The sequence below is a fragment of the Scophthalmus maximus genome, chromosome 1 (genome assembly GCF_022379125.1).
Source record: "Scophthalmus maximus strain ysfricsl-2021 chromosome 1, ASM2237912v1, whole genome shotgun sequence".
Lineage (NCBI taxonomy): Eukaryota > Metazoa > Chordata > Actinopteri > Pleuronectiformes > Scophthalmidae > Scophthalmus > Scophthalmus maximus.
Window position 1 is genome coordinate 30,200,752 of NC_061515.1, and position 17,979 is coordinate 30,218,730.

A 17,979-nucleotide genomic window follows, 5' to 3' on the forward strand; every position below is an offset into this window, starting at 1 on the left:
ATCCATTCATGAAGCAAAATGTTGAAGGCTGTTCCTCAGAGAATGTCATTCTACACGGACATTCGCCGGCGCAATAAGCGGCGAAAGAAAATGTATTAATTTGTCCACGTTTATTGTTACTCACCTGAAATTAAGTTTCCGTGCACTGACAATGAAAGGGAGCATTCGCATTAGTGCTAATTTATCCAAACCGGCCTCAATACCAGAGTCTTTTTGAATTTTTATGGCGGAATAAAAAGGGAAGGGTCACGGGAAGATTATTAAAGTGTTTTATCCCTTTTGAACACGCTGCTTTGAAAAGTTGCTTCAACGGCGGCGGCGGCAGTAATCAACAGCTCAGCCGGTTGTTTGTGGCGACCGCTGCTGCTGTTGTGCGTTGTGTTTCTATCGAGAAGCGTGCGACTTTGTCCACCTCTCGTCTCTATCTGCTCATCCCGACTTACTTTATTAATTTTCAGTTCAGCGAGTTAACCGTGACGCTGCTGTTTGTGTTTTTTCGGTTTTTATAAGACACTAATGTTGAAAGGCTTCCTATTTGTAGAGCTACAAAATTCCGTATAAGGAATTTAATCACGTCTCACCTTTCTCTCATGGGCTCACTTGGAACAATTTTCAGAAATTTCATCAGGGGCCTGTCCGGAAAATGTAACATTTGCGGACACGTGTACATGTACAGTATCAGCCCTGAGTGTCAGTTCAGTTTTTCTTTTTAAAAATGATGTGGGAAGAATAAGAAGAGTCTTTTGAATTTTTCAATAAACCTCTAGTTTGCTTCTTTTTTTTTTGAAAAATTTTCCTTCACTCCCTAATATTATTTGAGGTAAATCTTTCTTTTTTTAGAAATCCATTTCCTATAATAAGACCTTGAGCTTCCGTCGATTCAGAGGAACCTAAAGTCCTTCTCACACTGGACACAGTTACTATATAGCATGAAGCCCCGTGGAGGAATTTATCATTACTGTGTGAAGCCTGACGGTATGTGTGCTTTTTAAAATTAATGACAGAAGCTCTCTGACTTTTAGTCCGTCTAAAATTTTCATTAAATTTCATTATTCATCTGTCTCTGTGGCCCTGAATTAATAAACTGCAGGTGTCATATCATGAATTCATATTACATTCGAGACGGACGGAGGCAGGTATGCAGTGTTTTTTTTTTCCTCTTTACAATTAACCCCCCCCCCCCCCAAAAAAAACCCCCATACAATTAAAACTTAAGTTCAATGCAGATTCTTCAGCGCAGAACTTTGGTTAATGCCTTGAAAATAGATTGTGAGGACAAAGGAAAGACGAGGCTGCCGCCTTGTACACACACACACACACACACACACACACACACACACACACACACACACTCACACACTCACTCACACTCACACACTCACACTCAGGTGCTCTTTTTGAAGAAGCAGAAATCAATGGTTCTAACATATATCACTCAACTGGCTGGTGAAATCATTTCTCTTCACTCTGACACTGACGGATGAAGATTCACCTTCTGCGGATGAAATACCTATAATTTTTCATGCGCAGGCAAAATTCAACACCGGTTTGGTTTTGTTTTCCTAAAACATTCAACATGTAGGAAATGTTGGAGGAGATGAAGAGGACGGAGCCAAGTAGGAAAAACGGTCACGGTTAAACTCCCACATCTTGGCTCGCTCAAAGATATTCAATTTTAATTTGTGGCCGTGTGGTGCGATTCTGCGATAAGTGAATTTAAGATGAGACGAGCAGCAGCAGAAGTGTATTTTCTCTCCGTTATGTTTATTTAGGCTCAGCAAACTCTCCCGGATGAAACAAAGCGGCGTAGCAGGAGTCTGACACGCCGATACAGATTTAACTCGTACTCAAATTATTTCTGGCAGACGCTGTCAGAGACAAAACCTACAACTTCTGTTTACATCTGTATTTCCTTTTCGCTTTTAAAGCACATTGAAGAGGGGGAAAAAAACTGGCGTGTCAGAATTCTGAAAGCATCCTCGGATAAAGTGGACGATCCGCCCGATGGAGTCCGTACGTCTCTATATTTTTCCAGCAGGAAACGGCGGATTCTGAAAGGTAGATTCCTGCTGTGTGTAGGGTTCGTGTTTGTTTACCCCGAGTGCGTCGGTGCAGAGGTCGACGCTTCCTTGAGTCCCAGATAAAGACGCGAGGAGCCGCGAGGCGGCGTGAACACCTGTTAATAGCGCTGGCCTTTACTTCGACAAACTCTTTAAAAGTGAGTTGTTTTTTTTACATCGCGGCGTATCGTCGTCTCCAAAGAAGCTGCTGCCTTTCAGTACATCTCTCTCAGGGTCTGAACCTTCCACCTTCAACTCATCACAGAAGAGACGGATGCAAGAGAAAGAAAATGTGAACCACAATCATGACAAAGCGTGAGATGAGAAAAGAAGCGCGTGCTGTAAACTGCGGAGAGAGGAGGGAGGGGGGGAGGGAGGGAGGGAGGGAGGGATGTAGAAACTAGGCTCAGACTTAGGGTGAGAAAAGTCATTAACAGCATTCAAAGGAAGTCTGTTATCTTTCCGCTCCGAACGTAGACGGATTCTGTTTCGCCCGCTGGCCCCAAATGGATTCCTGCCATGTCTCCTTTAGTTTTTCTAGAACTCTTTTTGTGAATGGGAAATAAATATATCACACACTTTAACTTAAACATCCATCTTTCCGAAACCAAAACAGGCTGCGAGTAGCTTCCAATTTGCTTTGTAATTTTCCAGAGGATTGTGATTATCCTGCTGGCCTGCACAACTCAAAAACCAACCAGCCATGAATATTGCAAATGAATAGCCATAAGCTGCTTTCAGACATGCACTAAAGCCCGGAGGTTATCCTGAACTTTTCCAGAGGAGCTGTATGCAAAAGTCCACAAATACTAATAAATAAATAATTATAATAAAATAATATCGAGTAATTGGAGAAGCATTTTCCTCAGAGGGAAACTGCTTCTCCAATTACGTGCCGATCCCTGGTTCCTGGTGTAATGACATATATTTTTAGAGAAAGAAAAACTTTGAAAGTGGAACACTGTTGATTATTATGTCTGATAATTTGTCTTAAATTGTGTAATTCCTCAATTAGAATTAAAGATACAAACATCCAAATCCCGTTGACGAGCTCGGAGCGGGACAACCACGGAGATAATGGAGACAGATGTAAAAGTAATTGTCGTATAACCTCAAATTGGGGTTAAGGAAGTGCCTAAATGACGGCAGCTAATTTGTGTCGTATTGTGCTTTGGCGATGGGTTTAAATGGAATGAGTCAGGATCCACTCTGGCGCTGGTCCCCGCCGGAGACCTTCAAGGTCGAGTGACTCCAAACGAAGGGGCGGAGGAGTCAATGGACATCCGGGGAACACATTCGGCACCGTACACATGTAACCTTGAGTTATTGTATTTTTTTTTTCTTTCTGTCTGCATTGAAAGCCTTTCTCAAAAAAAGATTCATTTTTGTCACCCACGTTAATGGCACAATCAGACAGGAAAAAATTGCAAATTATTCATTGTAAACCTCCATTTGAGGCCCTAATGCCTCTAATTGGGCTTTTATGACTTACAAACTGTATCTTCCCTCTTTTTCTTTTTTTTATTCTTTTAATTTTTTTCCCCTCTGGCGTTTGTTTTTCTTCCTTCCCGCCACGGAGCGGAGTGACATTGAGCCTCTCCCTGTCGGGGCGCTCTCCCGTCTCACTCCACTGCACATTTTCGCTGTCCCCCTCTCCTCCTCCCCCTCCTCCCCCCCAGACGATGAGCTTTTGACTGAATACATTATCCGAGCTGTTATTCTGTTTGTTGTTGTTTTAGCATCCAAGAAAAGAGATGAATTATTAATGACGACAGACAAAAACGAAAGAGGAGAATATGAAAAGAAAAAGAAAAAACTAAAAATATATTTTGAAGGGAGCTGCCGAGTGCTGCGGCTCCATCAAGAGGCCTGAAAGTAAGATCATGCGACGTTGCACTTACTCTTAATGTGAAACTACATTTGAACAGAGCTGTTTTCAGACGTGAACTCTGGAGAATGTCCCGAGCATCGGATCTGGAGTTTTGCCATTCGCATATGAAGAACGCAGTAGGAGATTGTTCCGAAATCTTCTGTAAGATTTTCCGGAAATGTGTATTTTCAAATACAGCCCCTCTGGAAAAGTTCAGGAAAATGTCTGGACTTCAGTGCTGGTCAGAGAGAAGTTTGAGTTTAGTGGGATCCAGTTGGGAGAAGCACAAAAATATGGGATGCAATGCAGTTGAACTTTTTTTCTTCTTGCATCTTATAATTTCCTTAACATATCAACAGTTATTTCCTGGCAGATACAAGCCCGACAGCAGCTGTAACGATCAGTAATGACTGTTGAGTGTTTAATTACCACCATTAAAGAGGCAGTTTCTCAGGCTCATGGTAACATGGCTGCTGTGAAGCAGGGATCACTGTGCCCCCTCATGGTTCCACATCAGGACTGCACTGTCATTCACAGCCGGGCCGCCATCGCGATCATTGCATTGATTAGAACTGAGATCAGATTCAAGGGGTCATACATTGTTTTGCATTAAAGCGCTCGTTTGCTTCAGAGCAGAGAATCCCACAGAGCGGAGGTTGGGATCAGACCAACACGCGGCCGTGGCAAATTCAGTGTCGGTTTGTCACAGAGACGTCGACCGTCCGTCAGGGAGCGAAGCCTCCTCTTTCTCAGGACTCTGTGATAAGGCACGAATGAAGAAAAATGACGGAGAGATGTGGCTCGTCCACTGTCGATCTATCACGGGGCAACAGTCTCCATGTTGAGCCACTGAACGGAGCTGCTGCTCTTCTGGAGCGAGCGCCATGAATCACGCCGGCCTGACTCGGTGTCAGAAAGGCTTCACTCTGTCCTTTAACCTACAAGCGACAGCGAATCAAAAAAAAGAAAAGACCTCGACTCAAGTGCAGAATCCACATATTTGATTGATTTTTCTCTCTCAGAGTTTTGTTTGGCAATTTTTTATTAATCTCCTGCCGTTTGTATTTTTAGCGCCTCTTTAAATCCTGCTTCCCTCAACGAACGGCGAGGAAAGAGAAAAAGAAAAATGCCGGCCTGTTTGGAGTTTACAGGATCAGAGAGGAGGTAAATATCATTTCCATAACATTTGAACCAGTTAACCACCAGCACAATGCAGAGAAACACTACTGTAAGCGCCTGACAATGCCAATGAGGCAGGAACTCTGTGATTTGCAGCTCCGCCAAAGAGGAGGGAAACGAGCGCAAACATGGAGGAGGTGAGAGGTCAACTGTGCTCTGCCTGCATCACTTTCCAAGAAGCCCCTCCAGCGCTGGTGATGTTTTAGGCAGCCGTACCTCACTTTGGGGAAGGGGGGGGTGGGGGTGGTGGTGGTGGTGGGGAGGACTGATGGATGCTGTTCCCAAGGTGAATGGAAAGAATAGCATTAGGCTGCACCACACCGCCTGGGGAGGACTACATCGCTTTTGGTGATTCATCTATTGATTATTTCTGCCCAAGCATCGAGGTGCCATGTAAACACACATATATTAGCAGCGCTCTGCGATGCACATGTGCGCCCCGGTCGGACACACATGCAGACGCACATGGATTCCGGCGGCCCCGGGCCTACGCTCGCTTGTTTTTATAAGCAGATGCCGAACTCCTGCCAGCTCGTGGGCATCTTCACACCGGCAGGCGGATACTTCTGATGGATTACTAAATAGGGATGAATGAAGAGATGAAGGAATAAATAAATGATTAATGTGCATTACCACTATTTGTGTGGGCCAGCTATTGTGTTATTGATCTGAGCGGGGGGGGGGGGGGGGGTGTAATCGCAGTAGGATTCAGTCGCAGTGTTGAGATTCTCTGTGCCGAAAGTGAAAATGAGTTTTTTAAGTGGAGAACCAGATGTATCATATCTTATCAAGTATTTTTTTTTTTTACTCCATGCGATGAGATTAAACACACAAAGTCAATGCAAAGACACGAGTAGACTCGAAATTTTCGTGATTCACTTCACTCGTTTGAGTTGAAATATTTGAACTGGAGTGAAATTTTAGCGACGTAGCAAAAGTTAATTGCCGTTGAAGCCGTTATAAATCAAGTGAGAAGTAGAGCCATGTTCTTATAGACTTCTATACAGACAACCAGTGGAGTCGCCCTCTGCTGGTCACTACAGAGAATACAGGGTACAGACATTTCTAAAGATCTTGGTTAACGACTGCCAAAGTATTTCCCCCCCCAAAAAAAAACTGAACAAGGCATAACATGAATAAATTCAAACAAATTTTGTGACATTCTTACAACAGGTTGATGATTTATTAACAGGGCGACAGAAACAGATTTTCTTTATGCATAGAAAAAAATCAATATTCAGGACAAAATGGGACGACAGAATATATCCATAATGTGTGAAATCTAAGAATTAAAATGATAATTTAAGTATTGTACCCTTGAATTGAGTAGAGCTGTGAATGTGTTTTTCTTTACTGTATTGTTTTTCTTTATTGTCGATCAGTTTATTATCATATTCATAGTCAATTCATCTGTAGACGATGGGGTGGGTGCATGGAGTAGGCAGTTATGTTATATTATATATGTTCTTATACACCTGGAACATGTCTTGCAAGTGTTTCTTTATCTGGGGTCAAAATTCCTGTTTGTGAATCTATGATCCACACATTCTTTTTCACTCTTCTACATACATGTACGTGTAGACAGTCCGCGTGTGTTCATGTGTGAATTCGCACCACGGCCTCCTCGTTAATTTATCCGAAACCCGGATGTGCCCGTGTGACGGAGCGGAGGCATCCTCCAGGATTTCTGGCGCCCTGTTTGCTCGTATCCCTCTCCACCTCCACCTCCTTTGTGCGGACGTCTGTTGCAGTCGAAAGGTCCATCGGCGCTGGATCATAAATGTGCGCGACAGTGGTAGCATTTCATGTTACACCGAATTAGAAGTCGGGCGTTCTCGTGTCTGCATAATCCTGAACGTCGCCGCTCAGGTTGAAATCCAACCTTTCCCTGCTGAAACAGGATAATGCCAGAGTTGTCACTAACATTGGATATCAGTGCTTCAGGCAGGAAAAGAGCTTCTCTCTAACATATGTGTGTTTCTTTTTCGACAGATCCCCCCCCCCCCTCTCTCCCTCTCCCTTAGGGGCAGTAATGCCATTCTCCATGACAACGGCAGTGTGACACGGCTGTGCCCTTGAGGGCCGGGCGCCCCCTCTGGGGGGAGCGCCGCAGAAACACGACAGGGTCAACGGTCACCTCCCATCATCCACCAGCAACCCGTCCCCCTCCTTCTCTCCTCAGGTGAAGCGAGGGATGTTGGAGAGAGAGTCTTGAAGCGAGCCCACTCAGTCCAGCCCTGGCAAACATGGAGGTTTAGCCACAGGCAGTTCTGGCTTGGTCTCTACCTCGCATCGCTCCTTGCGGTTCCTCCAAGGCCAGGGCCGGATCAATATGTATAGTAGTGCGGATTCTTTTGGCACCCAAGTATAGCTATGCAGTATTGCCCTGAGGTGTGGGTCCGTTAAAGACATAACAGAGTGTGAGCATGTGAGCAAAGTGGACGGAGTTTATTCAGGAAGGTGGTGAAGTGCTTGGCATGAAACCGATGCTTCCAACACGGACATAGTTTATATTTTGTGTCTGGATAAGCAGGAAATTCTCATTGAAATGTAATTGTAACTATTTTTTCTTTTAATGTTCCTAAAATATAGATTCTCAGATAGAAATAACCTTCAGAATATTTATTTCTTAAATCTAAAATGCTGTTGAAATTTTGTCTTTTTAAATTTCATTAATGGCTCCTCCTTTGAAAACAATATAGTTCCTATTTATTTTAAACCCGCACTTGTGATCCGTCCATCAGAATTCATATGATGGGGAAAAAAGCACCTCACAGATTCTGTTAGGATGTTCATTTAGAAAACGATGCTCTTCTGCCACCTGGTGGCCAAAAACAGACCAGGCTCCAATAGACTTCATGAGTTTTACTGCACATTCATGTGTGGAAGCATAAAAATAAACGACTTACAGCACAAACAGAACCAGCAAATCATTGCAGTAACATCATGACTTTGTCTTTTTCACACACGCACTCAAAAATAAACAGCTCTGACGTCGGGGTTGAGTCCGCCTTGGCACATCTTGAATGAAACTCTCAGAGGAAGTAAAGAAAAAAACAGGACATTGTTCGTTCAACAACTCGTGTCCTGTACATTTGGCCTTCTCCACAACAGAAAATGTTTATGTTCAACCCCCAGACGTAAAAGTCCAAAATAAAATTGCACAAAAAAACAACCGAAAAAGTTCTCAGTCGTGTGGAGGTCACATGTCGAGTGTGGCGTCCTCGGTCAGCTCGGAATCCTCGCGTCCATTCAAAGATGTGTGAGGAAATCTGCAGCAAAGGAGATGTAAAACATTTACTGCACATCTTTACACGTCATACATTCAGAAATACTCAACACAACTGAGCTACAATATGATTAAAGCTGGAGGTATATTTGCTTTTACTCCATAAAATGTTCATACCCAATTTTCCAGAGTTAAAAGCAAATATTGTGTTGTTTAAATTGTTGCCACAATAAAATCCTTTTTTTGTTTTTCCAGGCACGAACTCTGTAAAAGGTCCAGAAAATTGGGTCTAGACCAAGAAAATCTCCAAGTCATTCAGGAGGCAGGGAGACGACCCACTCACTCCTCGTGAATCTTCCCAGATATTTTCCAAATATTTTGTGATGGGGTGGCAGGAAAATGTTTGTCTTTTGTGTACGTGAACAGCAGATACTTGCATTATTGTTTGAAGGGCCTCATACCATCTACGATGGCGCCGCGATCACTTTTTCTGTCTTGGTCTGGAAGTCATACACGGTCAGAGTTCTGTGGTGTGCCCTCTAGTGGAATACTCCAGTAACATGCGTAGTACATCGCAAGAATTTGAACGATTCGTTCAAGATGCATCTGGTTGTGGATAAAAAGCAACTACATCTCCGGCCTAAGACCGAACTGATCAGGTACTTACCGTACTGACATGCGGACCTGGGCGTTGAGGGAAGTGAACCGTGAACCGGGGACTGTGGGTCGAAAGTTTTCCCGTGACTCTGGAGGCGAGACCTCTGCACAGCCAACGCCACTGCCTCGGCAAATCTGGACGGAGCGGCGCTCATCGCGTCCTGGGGCTTCGGTGCCGCTGACGGCGAATCAGACTCATCTGGACGGTATTCGCTGGACGCACTGATCTGTCCGTTGCAGTTAGGACTTGTTGGTCGGGAAGAAGGCAGAGAAGAAGCGGTCGTATCTTCTTGCCCCTCAACCGCGACTTCTACGTCTTCATTAAAGAAGATGGGTGGAGGTGGAGGCGGGAAGACGTCCTCAACTTCATTCTCCTCAGTGCAAGATTCCCGCTGGTCCATGTCTGTGCTTAAAGATCGTCTAACGGGGCTTTGAAGACATTCACTCTGATCCACTGACTTCATCTCACCATCAATCGGATGTTTTTCGTCACCACAGTCGGACAGAACATCTGCCGTCACCTCAGATGCGACCTCAGTTTCGTCGTCCTCTTCTTTCTGCTCTTCATCGTGGCCCCCGACCTCAGGAAGAGGTGAATCTTCTCGCTCCTCATTGTCCACATCAGGTGGAGATGGAGGAGAGTCCCGCCCGTTGGACGCCTCCAGAGCAGAGAGCTCCTGACTGTGGGAAGGTGTTTCAGCGTCTGATCCGTGAGCTGAATAAGAAACATCCTCGGGCTCGTTTTCATCCTTCTCAGCCTCAAGAGGAGCTTCACGCTCAGGGTTATTTTCTACGGGGACCTGACACCGGTCTGGAACATCCAGAGTGACTTCTGGTTCGTGGGACTTCTGTTTGTTCGAGGGAACCACTTTGAAAGTGGTCATGGCCTTCCTTTGTAGAGGATCCTCCCACTCAGGCTCAGTGGGGAGCTTCGACTTCAGAACGGACTCGAGCTCGGTGCAGAAAACCCTGATATCCGGGCTCCTCTGAGTCGTGGGCATGAAGGAGGAGCGGCTGTATAGTTTTGGGAAGGTGGCCGAGTTCCTCAAACGCTTGACCAGCGTTCCCTTGGTAACGGAGGATGTCATGACTTTGGCAAGAGCACAGCGGGCGTCGGAAAAGTCCCTCCCTCGAAACGAAGGCAGGCGTGGATCGAACGATGGACGCGAGAAGGATGAGGAGGACCGCGGTTGACAGGGATTCGCTGACGAAGACGAGGACAGCGGGAGGTGAACGGAGTCCGACTCGTCACCTTCTCTCAGCTCGTCCAGAGCGTCTAGAGTCCCTGAAGAGACAGGAAAGACTTGGTAATGTTTAAAGTAAGGGCCTGACAGTAAAGAGACTATAGACTACAATATATTTATCATGTAAATATCCAAAACAGAAGAAATGAGAGGTAAAGTCACACACGGAACTGGGAAACTTTGAAAACTCCCTCACAGTCTTACTTCCACAGTTTTATTGCAAAAAGACAAACGATGATTAATGTTTTTCCCTGGTAAAGTTGAAATGAATTAGCAGAAGAATCAAACAAACAGAAATATACGGAAACATTCAAATACAATAGGAATACGTGTGAAGTAGAGAAAGAAATGAGAATATAACATGACAAAAATAATAAATGCTTATAGAAGCACCACAAGAAGAGACATTAACAAACTAACGTTGATTTGGCATTAGAATGACACACAAAAAAAGAAAATAACGGAGTTTCCCCCTAAAAACAGATCAAGCAGACGACTTCAAACAAGACGAATAAATAACGTTCAAGTGCAGCAGGCCACAGTGAGACATCCACACAAGCCACTAAGACGGGAAGGAGGAAGAAGAGGCCAACGCAGGAGGAGGACGGAGAGGAGGAACAGGGACGATGGAAGGAGGAGAGGAAAAGCAGCGGCGGCGGCGGCCCTCAATCACCCCCATCAGGTAACACAGAGTCTGGAAGCAGGGAGGAGAGAAAGCTCGGATTAAGGGCTGCGATCTTCCAAGTTTCCATCACGTTAACAGAGACGCCGAGACTCTCCGTGTCTCCGCCTGACGAGGAAGTTTGGTTTTAAACTTCCGCAGACCACGTTCGTGTCCGTGTAGGAGGACGAGGAGAGCGTTTAATGATCATCGGCTCTCGGCTGGGAGTTGTTTTTCAGCCGGGGCCTTGACACCGACTCAGCAGAGTCTGCTGCACTATCAGGACTAAAAAAGAAAACAAGGGAGTGAACCGAGACGCCGACGCTGCTCAGGGCAATTTAGTCCGGTAATTAGAAACAGTGACGGAAAAGAGAAACCGCCTCAAACTTTCACTTTATTACTGCGAGTAATTACAGTTCCACTAATAACACGTCTGATGACAGAGCAGATCAGTAAAGATGCAGCAGCCAGAGAGACCCAGGGTCCAGGCGATGAGCGCATATCAGACGCACTAAAGCAGGAGAATGAAAAGCCCGGACAATGGAGGATTTATCTGGGAGACGCACTGAAGCCGATACGTTCAGTGAACAAGGCCGCGGGTCACTGTAATTGCCCCGAACAGGGTTAAATTGTTCGGACTGATAAAGGCGGCGGTTTTTGTGCAGGATTTAACTGCTAAATCTTCCATTTGATGGGTTTTCACTTTGACATTTTAATCTTGATTTAACTTCAATCTCCCTTGACCCGCCGCGCGGCGCCGACCGAAGCCGTTAAGGATTTGGCAGATCCAAGAATTGACCCGCGACTCTAAATCCTGTTTGATTTCCACTGAAATACATGTAAAAAGGTCAATGGGGATTATTCTACACGCATATTTCATCTACTGCTGCTGCGGCCGGGATGCTGCCTCGACCGACACCACTAGATGGCGACATAAACAAAGTGTGGACTGCAAATATTACCTCATTTGAGCACTGCATGATGGGACTTAATATCTCTTACAGGCAACACTGGACAGTTTTCCTTATGAACAAAGCTTAGGTCATTTTAAGATCTTACCTTTGACCTGTGTGTCACAGGGAGGGGGCGGGGCCCTCCTCTTCGTTCTCCTTAAAGTCGATTCTCCAGAACTCTGCAGCGAGATAAGGGACATCACTACAAATTATGACAGGAAAGAAAAAAAACCCCGAAGAGGACGACTTTCCTCGCAACCTTCGACCCACCTGTGGCCCAATCAGGTGACAGGTGCTGAGGTTGTTAGGGACGCTCAGCGACCCGCCCATCGGCGGCTGGGGGGCGCGCCTCTTCTTCGGCGTGTCCGCCGGCAGGGTGTCGGAGGAGGAAACGTCCTGCGTGGTTTGTTTGGGACCAGGAGAGGCGGGGGCGCTCGGCGCTCCTTCCTGCCAAAAGGATGACCGATCATTCACAATGTCATGCAGCAGATCCCTATTCGAGGAAATTCAATCTATTCCATTCACCCATTCAGGTTTTTTCTTCTTCCTTCTGAACAAGCTGAGGAATCCTGCGTTGTCCTTCTGTTTCGTCTCCTTCTTCGACTGGTCTATAAAATGTACAGGAAGTTGATAAGGAAACAGTGTGATGAAGGTAGAGTGAATAATACAGAGACTGTATGAATGTGTGACCTTGAAGTGCAGGTGGTGGGATGATCTCTGTTGGTGTGGAAACAACGACATATTTATTGGGATCATTACTTATATCTCACAAAGAAGGAAACATCCTTTAAAATGTTATTTTTTACCACAGGGTTTTGTCGGAGCAACAACTCTACAAACTGTCTCCCTGAAGACAAAAGTCTTCTCTCACTTACCCGGTTGAGGAGTTCTGGCTCGGTGCCGGTGGTCGTCAGGCTCATGGGCGGCCGTGTCTTTGGCGAACACCTCCCTCAGGCCGTGCTCGTTCAGGGTCCTGGTCGGGTCCAGCGGCTCGTCGGACTGCGAGTCTCTCAACAAGACGGTGGTTTCCACTTTAAACTCACACTTGTCACACACCACTGGCAGCAGCATCTCCAGGGGAAGTCGGGGGTTCACCCGCACCACGGCCTTGTGGGACTTGTTGTAGTTGATCAACAGGCGAACAGTTGCCTGCGAAGACAAATGTTCCGTTCATTTCACTGCAACTCCCAGTAGTTTATCCTGACTATATATAAACTGATGGATGCTGAATCATTATCAAAGCATGTGGTGGTCCGTTTTTTTCACCTCCGGCATGTACGGCCTCCGGATCTTTTCCTCCGCTCCCCTGGGCCTCAGCACGATCTTCTCCGCCTCCAGCGAGCCAATGGGGGAGTTCGGTTTGAAGCCGATGTTGTTCTTGTTCTGCGAGAGAACCTCGACGGTGTAGTCGGACGGATTCAGGTGGTAACTCGCGCAAAGCGTCACCAGTAGGTCCATCACTGGTTTACTGGAAAAGAAACGAGCATAAGAGAACAAATGTCAGGTATTAAATTGAATCTTACTCCAAGACTAGGATGATGTTCATGAACTTTTACTACGACCTACCTTCCATGCACTGTGGCGTTCTTCTCCAGTCCGCCCGGCAGAACCACGGACAGGCAGTGTTCCCGCTCCAGAGGATTCTCCCGATCGTCCATCTCCAGGGACCTCGAGGGAAACTCAGGGGAGCCCCAAGATCTGATGCTGGTCCCACTGGTCAGGTAAACCTGTTTGTAAAGATGAATCACAAAGTGTACGTTTAGTACATCTCTGCAGGAATCGCTTTGTTCTTGTCCAACCAAACATCCAAACCCTAAATATATTCCGTTAACTCCCATAGAGGATGGATGAAGGGAATATGTACATGTGTACTTTGTGTTTTGTAGTATTTAGTTTATATATATATATATATATATTCATGATTAAAGTATTTAAGATAATTTAAGACTTTATTAATCTCACTTGTTACAGCAGCAGCAAGAGTCAAAGGCATCAGGAAAAAATGGGAGTACAACAAAATATAGCAAAATACACAATAAATATTGAAAAAACTTTTTTTTAAATAGACAAGACTATATTATGCTATATACATTATATACAAGGAGTGCAAGTATTGTGTTGTGGCAGAAAGCTTAAATGTAAAGTTAGGATATAATAAAAAATATGACTGATAAGTATAGTGTATGATTGTACAGTAGAAAATAATATATATATATTGCACAGGTGTTATTGTATTGAGTATACATGCCCTACCTCAGCTTATGTGTAGATGATCTATATAAAATACCGTATGAAATACTAGCAGCTTTATCGTAAACATAAAACTCCAGATCTATTTTTTTGTTGTTATATAACTTGTTTAGAAATATCTTTCGGGGGTCAACGTCCTGTTTTTCAGAAGTTACTGATAAAACTTTATCTAAAAGCACATTAGTCAAACTGGGCGTTTTGTTTTTAGCACTGGTGAAGATAAATCCAGACATTTGTTCCAAAGCCCAACTCGTAGATAAAGTGCAGAGCTGTTACCTGCAGAGCTTCCTCCTCAAACTGTTCACATCACAAGAATCCAACGACCGGAATATTCCCAAAGAAAAGGATCCAGGTCACAACGCAACACGTCGACGTCTGCAGCGATCGTCGACACGGTGCGAGCTCGTCGCCTCCCTGCGGGTACTTCAACTCCCTCCCTCGGTCCTGACCTCTGACCCCCGCGCGGGTCTGCTCCGTCGCGGCGAGGCCACGCCCCCCGCCTCATTAAAGCCTCGCGCTCAGCGGCGCGTGCCAACCGAACAGCTGTGTTTAACTCTGCTCATCAGCACGCGCGCGCCCGCCCACGTTCCCATTTGCCACGCGCGTGCACGTGACCCGTGTGCACAGTGTAAATTAAATCTGCGTTTGAATATTGTTCAAGTTAGAGTATTCTGAACTATATATAATTTGTCAGGACCACATTCAATCTATGGAAGAATATTAATGTCAGACATAAGGAAAAAGATTTAGAAGAGAAAGTTTTTTCCCATTGGCATTTCGAAATGAAGAGGAATCTTGAAATTTCAAGAACAAAGTCAAACTGTGTTTATAGTATATAATTGGAATAAATTTCAAGAGTAAAGTCAACATGTTGAGAATAAACCAGAGGAATAATGTTTATTTTTTTGCATTGCATGAATGAAATCGGAATGTCAATAATAAAGTTGAAATGTCGAGGATAAATTAAAACTAAATCTTAGAAAATCATATTTTTGTATTTCCTGAATGAAGTTAAAAATGTCGAGAATGAATTAAACTAAATACAGCTCCAGAAAATGTACAAGTGAGTGGGAATGTTAATGACTAAACAAAAACTCTGCTTTCCTCAGTTGGAATCATCATCATGTCCCGCCTGCAGCTGCTGCTGCCGCTCCACCCAGACGCCACAGAATGTTCCGGAGATGTTCCTGTTGTTCTGAAGAGGTCGGACAGTCTGCTGCCGCCTTCATCGTACGTAAAAAAGACAAACTCCGGAAAATGTCTGCAAAATTAGTTTGTGTCTGAAAGTCTGAAAGTCATTTTGTAGAGGCAGTCAAATTTGCTAACGTTTGTTATGTTCTTTAAAGTTCGACTTTAATCTTAAGATTTTGAATTCATTCTCGACATTTCTGGGAAAAAAGTACATGATGCTAACAATATAATCATTAACATTAGAGTCATTGGTCCATTGGAGGAAAGAGTCGGATCCTGAAACTGATCCTGCTCTACAGTTGACGTCTATCGGATTGATACTATTATGAAGCCATAAAAGTCGACTCAATCAACAAACTAATGTATCTCAGGAACCCGTACGGGTCAGGATCCATTCTGTCTTCCAGTCTTTTCCCTCGGCCATGTTGTCCGAGCTGTACTTCCAGATAAGCTTACCCTGCTCCTGGAGTAAGAGGGATTAGTGCTTTTTAAAAAGCCACCATGCTGCCACGCTCCGAGAACAACTGATCGTGTAGAGAATTCATCCACGGCCTTTTTCTATCTGGACACTCACCTGTGTCCGTGCATCGTTCCCATTCCCGTTCGACTTCCTCTCTTCTGTTTATCAGCAGGTGGTGGGAGGAAGAGGGAGCACTGGGTCTTATTTCCCTTCAAATCCCTGTGTGGCAGACGAGCCTAACACACCTACAGGCCCCGCCCAGTCATGTGACCGCACTTTGCATGTCTGTGTACAGTGTGTACAGTGTGTTTACCTTGTGGGTGGTGGTGAAAGGGAGGGGTAGTAAAATTTATTTCCATCAATGTTTACCAGTCGATTCATGAAACGGCCTCTAATCCTCATAAGCTTCTGATCCTCATAGAGGATCTGACTGGGTTATTGCTGATCTATCGTTCCGTGTAGCATGCAGACGTACTCGGCTTCCTTAGCTCTCCACACATTGCTGCGATGTGAAGCGTTCACTTCATCCCCTCTGCTAATTAAAGAAGCGCGAGTAGGCGAGAGCAAAGACGAGCAATCCCCTTCGCAGAGGTGACGACTCCCCTTGAAGAATTCCTGGATCTGGATTCCTCCCAAAATGTAGTGACCTGTCAATCCTGTCTCCCTACCTACAGTATCTTATCTTATTGAATGTTATCGAACATAATGAAAGGTTATGTGACATGAACGTATTTTAAAACAGTTGTGAGTCAACACTTCGTCAGATATCGGTATCTCCCCTCTGTCGCCACAATTTTTGACCTTTCAGTTTTGGACCAGACAGTTTTTTGCTCCAGAGGAAAAATCACACTGTCCTGCTCGTCACAGTTTCTCTTTCCGCCCTCTCGTCTAACAGCTGAATGAAAAGTTCACGTCACGTCTTCGTGGCTGGGTCACGGTCCCGTTAGGCCCCCGGGGCCACATGTCTTCTGTAGGCCCCCTCCCCACATTTCAGGTTGACAAAGCATGACTCGAATGCGTACGCGAGTCCCCTGTAAGCACTGCGGGTCCCTAGTGGTCAGCTCGGTCTATAAATGCCAAGAGGCCCTAACACTGTGAGCGCTGAGGGGCCCAGGGGGCCTAGTGGTTAGCTCACCACATAAGCACAAAGGGCCCTGGCGTTCAACTTCCTTCGGAAGTCTTGGGCTAAGCAACGCGTGCCGTCCGAGGCTTGGTGGCCCCCTGGTGGTCCGAGGTCCCGTGGCTCTGGTCCCACTGGTCCGATCCGTAATCCAGCCTTGGAAATGAGCCTCATCTTTGCATCTCTGTTGTGTAAATTTTAAATATTAATCCCATTAATGACAAGTGGACTCACTCATGTTTTACAGTGTAGGTAGCCGACATGAGTTTCATAGGAAGTTTGATTGGGAGAAGGATTTCCTGCCTTTTATATTCCAAGATAATATGTTTTGCAAATATTGACACATTAATGAATCACTCAAAGTCAATTGACTGTTATCTATGAGGCTGATTGATCGCCGCAGGGTCTCACAAAGCTCTTGATTCACTCACATACAGTAAGTAAGAAGGTAACAGGCAGTTAAGTGGGAGTTTTAATCAAATTAAGCGCAGGGAACACATGTCCACACTGACTGTAATCTTGTAATCTCATTGTGAAGTCTGTCAGCGGAGTCTCATCGGGCCTCCACAGTAGCTGGCTGCAGTAAACACATCGCCAGGTTAATGAACTTCCTGAGGTGACGAACAGATCTCGCTACGACAGAGACAGATTTTCCTTTAGCGAGGATATTCCTCTGTGGACCTGCTACACGTGAAGAGACGAGTGGCGTGATACCGACCAGCTTTATTTATCCTGTGAAGGGAAATCAAAATGGCAACAATGTGATTTCATTTCCTGGTGTTGTCCTGTACTCAACATCCATGTGGAGGCTCGTGTAAACTCAGGAAGTTTTTAATTTACAATCTAACTGGTATTTAAAAAAAAATCAGAACATTTATAGAAAGTCTGAAAAAATGTATGGAACTCGTGAGAACTCTGTTTGTTTACTGTAACACAGACACAGAGGGCGAACTCGGAGTGTGACACAAATAAAGTTGTTCCGAAGCGACACACGCTGCGACCTAATTCTGACGACCCACAGTCCGAACGGCGTTCCCAAATTCATCACCACGCTTCTAATGAAACATTGGGCCAAGTCACACCCGGATGCCAAGAGGGGCGAGTG

The 17,979-nt window shown here is 45.1% G+C and overlaps 2 protein-coding genes across 10 annotated transcripts in view; one reads left to right on the forward strand and one right to left on the reverse strand.

Annotated features, from left to right (window-relative positions):
* Window positions 1-7,959: 7,959 nt before the first annotated feature.
* On the reverse strand, window positions 7,960-15,971 carry LOC118301973 (cordon-bleu protein-like 1). 9 transcript variants are annotated; one of them, XM_035627776.2, is made up of 11 exons: window positions 14,380-14,587; window positions 13,420-13,580; window positions 13,120-13,321; window positions 12,729-13,002; window positions 12,544-12,570; window positions 12,379-12,461; window positions 12,124-12,300; window positions 11,960-12,032; window positions 9,006-10,280; window positions 8,800-8,838; window positions 7,960-8,381 (listed from the first exon to the last, which is right to left on the reverse strand). In XM_035627776.2, exons 2-11 carry the CDS (start codon window positions 13,509-13,511, stop codon window positions 8,362-8,364), a joined length of 2,262 nt encoding a protein of 753 aa, XP_035483669.1. In that variant the 5' UTR covers window positions 13,512-13,580; window positions 14,380-14,587; the 3' UTR covers window positions 7,960-8,361. The 9 variants fall into 9 exon arrangements, 7 of the variants coding, with proteins under 7 accessions (XP_035483669.1, XP_035483677.1, XP_035483653.1 ...); XM_035627760.2 differs by having other exon boundaries at window positions 8,250-8,381; window positions 8,776-8,838; XM_035627784.2 differs by lacking the exon at window positions 8,800-8,838 and having other exon boundaries at window positions 14,380-14,586.
* The window catches only part of scn1lab (sodium channel, voltage-gated, type I like, alpha b), a 35,099-nt gene continuing 27,294 nt past the window's right edge, over window positions 10,175-17,979 (forward strand). The window contains exons 1-4 of the mRNA XM_047331938.1: window positions 10,175-10,302; window positions 10,723-10,921; window positions 13,449-13,574; window positions 15,213-15,333. The gene's annotated coding sequence lies outside the window, so the exon portion shown is untranslated. The remainder of the gene's footprint in view (window positions 10,303-10,722; window positions 10,922-13,448; window positions 13,575-15,212; window positions 15,334-17,979) is intronic.